Source organism: Suricata suricatta, chromosome 3 (assembly GCF_006229205.1).
Source record: "Suricata suricatta isolate VVHF042 chromosome 3, meerkat_22Aug2017_6uvM2_HiC, whole genome shotgun sequence".
NCBI lineage: Eukaryota > Metazoa > Chordata > Mammalia > Carnivora > Herpestidae > Suricata > Suricata suricatta.
Genome location: NC_043702.1, coordinates 168,534,799 through 168,541,903, shown reverse-complemented (window position 1 = coordinate 168,541,903; position 7,105 = coordinate 168,534,799). Strand labels below are relative to the sequence as shown.

Below are 7,105 nucleotides of genomic sequence, written 5' to 3'. Positions count from 1 at the left end.
GGGGAAAGTGAGTGTGTGCTCAACAGGAAGAGTGAGTGTGTGCTCACCAGGGGGAGTGAGTGTGTCCTCGCCCGGGGGGAGTGAGTGTGTGCTCAACAGGAAGAGTGTGTGTGCGCTCATTGGGGGAGAGTGAGTGTGTGCTCGCTGGGGGGGAGTGAGTGTGTGCTCGCGGGGGGGGAGTGAGTGTGTGCTCACCAGGGAGCCTCCCACAGCCTCTCCGGCTCCCAGCGGTGGCCCCCGTGAGCCTCGTTTTCAGCGTCTTGTCCATTCTCTGAAGCAGAAATTGATCTAGTTCCTCGGTTCTGTCTCCATGTACCCTTGGTTGCTTTTTGTATGTGTGCTTCGGACCTTTTCTCCTCTCGTTCTTCCCCCGGCCTGGTGGTAAGAGCAGGTGCTCCAGAAAGGCTCTGACCTTTTCTAATCAGTGAACGTGGATAATGATTTTAAGTGATGTTTTTTAAAAAGTTTCTGTGTGTTTTTTGTCCTGCTAAAAGGATTTTAAAAAATATTTATCAGCGTTCAATGTGTTTGAATTGTTAAGTGAAATGAAATAGCTAAGGCGAGTCCCTTTGTGAGGAGACAAAGGCATCTTTATCACAATTCCTGGAAATTATTTACTGCTTTTTTTCTTTGCTTGTTCCAGTGTATTTATTTTGTCATTTCATATATAGCTCTACGTTTCATGAGGACGGACATCTTAACTTCTGCATCGTCTTCCAAATGTCAGTATGGTGCCAAACAGTGTTTACCTTCTGTCCCTTTCTTACCTGCTGAGGTCTCAAAGAAGTAATCTATTCCTGATGCGTTTATGATAGCTCATTTTCTCCTACCTTTTTCTTTTTAATGTTTTATTTATTTTTGAGAGAGATAAAGACAGAGCACAAGGAGGGGAGGGGCAGAGACAGAGGGAGACAGAATCTGAGGCTGGCTCCAGGCTCTGAGCGGTCAGGACAGAGCCCGAGGTGGGGCTCGAACTCATGAACCATGAGATCACGACCTGAGCCCAAGTCAGATGCGTGGAAGAAAGGAAAAGACCAGGGCTGGGTTTCCCCTGCCCCCATCTGCCCGGTGCGCTGTCCTGTCTTTTTCGGCCCTGCCCTTCCCTTTCTACATTTCCACTCCTCTCTTTCCAGCCTCTTCACTGGATCTTCACCAAGACTCAGCCTTTGGCCCTCTGTTTATCTCTAGAATGTGGCTTACAGCGAGCTTAGGAGATACTTAATCCCACTTCTTAACCAAGTCAGTCAGTCAGTCAGTATTTCTCTGTTCTCACAGGTCCAGCAGTTAGGGAAGCGGTCACAGTGTTCGGTGCGTATGTGTCTGGCCAAGAGCACTTCCGGTTTCTGGACAGTGGCAGTTGTGTGTATCTGCGTATGTCAAACCACGCCTAGGTTGGCGCCTTCTCTGTAGTGTGCTTTTCATAAATCTTTGTAAACTTGGATGGTCATCTAGCGTGAAATTTCCCAACCTGGCCGTGTATTAGAATCCCAAGAGGAACTGAAAACTAAACACAACCCTCCCACCCCCCAGATGTGCTGAATTAGAATCCTCAGCAACGGGGTCTGCGAACTGGAGATTTTTATTGTGGCTTTTGAGAAGCACTGGAAGGTTCCGCTTCATTGCACTCAGTGCGGCAGAGCCCAGAGCCACCTGGGCCGTTTTCCTAGGACAACTTTGGTTGTGAAAATGTTATTTCTCATTTTTAGTTGAAAGTACAATTTCTGTACTCTAGTGAACCAAGATCTCTCTGAACAAATCTGTATCCTCCTCTGCTTAATATCACTTAAGACATTTGAGGATAATGATCATGGGTTCCTTCAGCCTTCTCATCTGGGTTAATGAGCCCCAGTTTTCCAGCCATTCCTTATATAGCTTAATTTTCAGATTCATTACTATCCTGTTTACTGCCTCCCCCCGCCCCCCATTTCCTGCTTGTCATTATTCTGTTTAAAATGTAGGACCCGGCACTAAACATAGCCTTCCAAATAATGGTGTGACCGGTCCCAGAGCACAGGGCTCCCGTTAACGGAGTGTAATGCTGGCGGGGACTTTTAGAGCAGCTTCTTGCCCTGGGCACATATGGAGCCAGCGATCAATTAAATGACCCCTGTCGTTGCCACATGTAGCTCTGCCTAGTTAGAATGTCCCACTGTGCTTTAATGCAACCATTTCTTGGCACTTTTCATTCGGAATTTTACTAGTATTTCTTCAAGGCTTCATTTATTTACTTCAGTGCAGATTTCAATCTTTGTATCACTCACCTTAACTGTTTTTATGGTGTAGCGTCACCTGCACACTTGACCAACGTGCCTTTTTCTCCCAAATAAAAATGTTAACTAGAATTGGGCCCTTTGCCGCATAAAGTATTTCTTCATGGTGGCATAGAACCACTGATCAAAACTTTGGGTATAGGTGAAGGTGCAAAGTTGTTCTAACCTATACCCAGTGTGCACTGTGCTACCCATTGGTTCTAAACAGCACTGTGATATCCGTCGGGGTCTAAATCCTGTGCGAATCATGATGCGTTTTGACAAAGGGCTCCTTTTAGCCTTCTTCGTAAGCACCCTCCGTGGGAAGGAAGAGATGGGCCGGGGATGCCCAGTGACTCGGGGCGCCGTTCTCCGGGACCCCAGCGGTCTCCACATCCCTTGTTTCATTGAATACTCTTTCCCAGAGACTCTTCCCTCTTCTACTTTCAGTTACCACCTTTATTTAGATAGGTTTTCGGCTGGGCTTCCTGTTCCATCCAGTCACCCCGTGTGTGCTCTGCTGGGTGTTTTCCGTGGGCTTGCCCTTCTCTGCAAAAATCACATTTACAGAGTGACATCCGGATGACATCCAGCTGCCCTCCGCCTTCCCACTTTCTCTTTCCCCTCTGCCTCCCTCTCTCTCTTTCCCTTTTACTCCCCTTCTTCACAAATGTCTCTACGTGATGGCATCACTTTCTATCACAACGAGTTGGGAGTTTTGGACTTTGTTTAGATAATCCTGACATCCAGTCACCAAGTTAATGTTAGGATTTTTTAAAAGTCAATGGCACTGTTCAGAACGACTCTTTTCTGTTCTGCTTCTGTCCCATAGTTTTGTAATGCTCCTGGATTGTACCAAAACCTTGCCAAATTTCTCCCTTGACTTATGATTCTCTGCATCAGATCTGCCCTGAGTACGAAGTAACTGCCACCTTCTTCCTGCTGAATGTCACTGCTGTCATACTTTCCTCTTGAAAACAGGAGCTCCCTGTTTGCCTGTAGTTCATTCATCCCGTCCCTCGTCCTCCTAACGGCCCACGCACCTGCTGGTGCCCGGCGCTTCACCTGTCTCAGAATAAGTTGTGAAAAAGGAAGGCATGATCCCTGCCTTCTAGGACTTTTATTTTAAATGTTTGTTTATTTTTGAGAGAGAGAGAGAGAGAGAGCGTGCACGTGCGCACGTGAGCAGGGGCAAGGCAGAGAGACAGATGGGGTTCAAAGCAGGCTCTGCACTGACAGCACAAAGCCCGATGCGGGACCCCAACTCAGGAACCACGAGATCATGACTGAATCAAAGTTGATGCTTAACCAACTGAGCCACCCTGGCGCTCCTAGGACTTTAAGGTTTTAGATCTAAGCTAATTATTTCCATCATTTATGATCATTAGAAAGTACAGCTTCCATGTAACTTTCTCTGATCCCTGTGAGATACCTTCGGTTTTTCTCCTCTCTAATGCCACGGCGCTTGTGCTCTGCTCCAGGTCACTGGATTTGTGTCGTCCAGTGGGGTAGCTGCTGGCGGCATATGGCTATTAACATTTATATTTCAGTTAATTGCAGGTAAGTAATATTTATGGTGTTTAAAATTTTGTACAGAATGAGCTGTATTTTAAGCACTTGGTATCCAGTCTGCTCTGGATTATATGTTCCATTAGGGCAGGAAGCATATTTGCATTCTCTGTTCTATTCTCCTCACAGGACTACTTGTAGAAGGTACCCAGCCTTATTTGGTTGATGAATTAATACATACTTGATAGATAATGACTGGCTGTAAAGTCCCATGGATATTATATATGATTAACCTTTGAACAGCACGGGGATTGGGATGCTAACCCCCATGTAGTCAAAACTCTTCGTATAATTTCTGATTTGCCAAAAAAGTTAACTAATAGCCTAGTGTCGACTAATAGCCTACTGATAACATTAAAAACTTTTGTCAAAAAAAATTTAGTGACGCCATCACAGTAAGATACATTCTTTTTGTGAATTAGATGTGTTAATAGTATAAAGTTCCACTTGGATACAGAATTAAAAAACATTTTTTTTAACATTTATTTTTTTGAGAGACAGTACAAGCGGGGGGGGCAGAGAGAGGGGGAGTGAGAGAGAGAGAGAGAGAGAGAGAGAGGGAGGGAGAGAGAGAGGGAGGGAGTGTCAGAAGCAGGCTCCAGGCTGAGCAGTCAGCACAGGGCCCAACGTGGGGCTCAAACTCAAACTGTGAGATCATGACCTGAGCCAATTTTGGACGCTGAACCAATGGAGCCACCCAGGTGCCCCTGGATACAGAATTTAATTGGAAACTAAAACCTCATTTGTGAGGGCTGTGATTTATTGTCATTAACATCCTATGAGGGTCAGGAGGGTCTGCTTGCTTCTGTTGATTCGCCCTGGAATGGGCTTTGAGAGTCGCTCACTTATGGCAGTTCCATCTGGGCACAGGGATGGTTGCTCCATGAGGGTCCGTGAGGGAAAGGGTATCTTTGGGGGTGTTGAAGCGGTGAGTTCAGATATTTAGATTGTGTATCTTTATTTAAACACTCTTAATAGTTTCTCACGAGTACTGTCTTACTACTAAATTTATTGAGCTTCCTTTTTAGTAAGAATAAACGTACATTCCTATGGAACTCAGAAGTTAAGTTGATCTATAGCTGCTGAGTGTGCTGAGGTTTTTTAAAATGGTGTTTACACAAGCTAGCAATGAATGCACCTTGTTTTTTCCTGTAAGATGTAAGAAAAAAAGCTTTCAAAGATGTTTGATTTATTTTCTTAATGATTCACATCCCATAGTTGTAGCAATTTGATACCCAGTTAGATCTTAGAAATCTAAATAAGTCTCTTCTATTTTCATTTTAGGATTTAATAACTATCTGGGTCTGGCTTTGGGGAAAGTGTTTAGCCTTAAGCATCTGTTTATCCTCACTGAAGCTTGAGCAATAGTTCTCAAACCTGCATAGGTGTCAGAGTCTGGAACTAGTTTTGTTCTTTTTTGAAACACCATGAAATACAATATATTAAATTATAATCTATACAGTTGTTCAAAATCAGATAGTATCTACGCTAGAATGTAAATTAAGGTGAGTAGTGGGGCACCTGGGTGGCTCAGTTGGTTAAGCATCTGACTCTTGGTATTGCCTCAGGTTGTGATCTCATGGTCCGGGGATCGAGCCCCCCATCAAGGCTCCACATCCCACGGTCCATGCTCAGCGTAGAGCCTGCTCGGGATTCTTTCTCCGTCTCTGCTCCTCTACTGCTCACGCGCATAACTCTTTCTGTTTCTCTTAAAACAAGTAAACGTTTAAACAAACAAACAAACCCTAAGGTCAGTAGTAGACAAACTAGGTTAAAGGAAAAGTTAATGGGAGGGACAGTTAAAATCAGAAACATTATACCCGTCACTCCCATGTACTGCTTTTTCCTCCCATTGGAAAAGGACTGCTGTTTTATTTTAGTGATGAAACACCTGTAAACTTTCAGAATACCACTTTTAGTGTATTCTTTCCGTAGTATACCCTTTTCTTGTACTAAGGTTTGAGAATTTTGTTCAAGAAAAATGAATACAAAGGTCAAAATCACACTTTGTAAAGTATGAGAGAGGAGAGAATGTATGAAGGTTTACTGGCTTCGTCTATTTTATTCCATCTATAAAAATTGTGCTCTCATTGTTTTGTAAGTTCTTAGCACATCCACAGAGGTTTCTAGAAAACTCATTATTGCTTGTAGTAGAATTACCTGATGACTTTATTAACGCGGCTCTAATGTGTAATTTTCAGTCCTCCCGATGACTTCTTCAGTCTGTTTCTGTAGCTCTTCCGTGGGGATCACGGCCAGATGCAGGGGGTGTAGTGTCCGTCACCACCTGCCTGGTACAGATGAGAAGCTCCAAAGTAAAACCTTTTCCTTGACAATTAAAAGTCCGCTCCTGACATCCTGGAATCCAAGTCCCCGTTGCACGTCTCTGCTTTGCTCTGAGCCGCGTACTTTCTTCTTGTGTCTACACAGCCTGCAGAAGGAAGGTTGGAAACGAGTGGGTACACATGCGGGCCTGCGCAGACGGTCGTTGGGGCGTTAAAATATGACTAATACGTGTTAATGAGAGGGCTAGAATTCCTGCCACTTGTCAGGTTAGGTTGCTGCATGGGACAATTCTTACTCCGTTTCACTTTCCACCTAGGAAATCTTTCTGAGTTTGAAAGCTGCTTTGGAGAAGTACCATGAGGGCATTGAAAAGGCGGCAGAGGACTGTGGCGCCAAAATCGAGGAGAAAACGGCCGAACTGAAGAAGAGCATGTTCAGAACGTCGGCCTGATGAACGCAGGCACCGGTCTCTGCCAGCAGCTCGTGGCCTTTCGGGTGTGGAAGCAGGACAGTTCGTGGAAGTTTCTGAAAGTATTGGAAGCAGCACGTAGTGTTGGCTCAGCCATGTTTATAGGCTCTCATAGGTTACTTTGTAAGATAACACATTTAATGTAGACTTTTATTAACTTACAATTAAAATAGCTTGCGCAGCTCTCCATGCCCTGCTTGTAAGGAGTGGACTAAGACAAAAACAGGTGCATTTGAAACACATGGTTTTCCGTGTCGCCCGCCATCGTTGCTGGTGGGCCTCCAGGGGGTAGCATGCTGCAGCCCTGAGGTCGGGGTCTCGGGCGTCCTCACGGGGGCAGTTGCGGGGAGGTGGCGGAGCCGGGATTGGAACCGGGCCCCGCGGCGCTGGAGCGTGCAGCGCGTGCTCTCCCACCTCTCTGGAGTCATTGTTGAAAAAGTTTGAGTGCGGCGGTCGGGTGCCGGTCGGTGCTTCACCGACGCTGTTAAACTTAAAACTGTCCGTATTCTACCAGCATGATGGGATTGTTCGG

At 45.4% G+C, this 7,105-nt stretch overlaps 1 protein-coding gene across 1 annotated transcript in view; it reads left to right on the top strand.

Moving 5' to 3' along the window:
- The window catches only part of NUF2 (NUF2 component of NDC80 kinetochore complex), a 24,761-nt gene extending 17,998 nt beyond the window's left edge, over positions 1 to 6,763 (top strand). The window contains exons 15-18 of the mRNA XM_029933414.1: positions 1,189 to 1,308; positions 3,731 to 3,809; positions 6,014 to 6,273; positions 6,421 to 6,763. Coding sequence (XP_029789274.1) covers positions 1,189 to 1,308; positions 3,731 to 3,809; positions 6,014 to 6,273; positions 6,421 to 6,555 — 594 coding nt within the window. The 3' untranslated portion in view covers positions 6,556 to 6,763. The remainder of the gene's footprint in view (positions 1 to 1,188; positions 1,309 to 3,730; positions 3,810 to 6,013; positions 6,274 to 6,420) is intronic.
- The last annotated feature ends 342 nt before the right edge of the window (positions 6,764 to 7,105 follow it).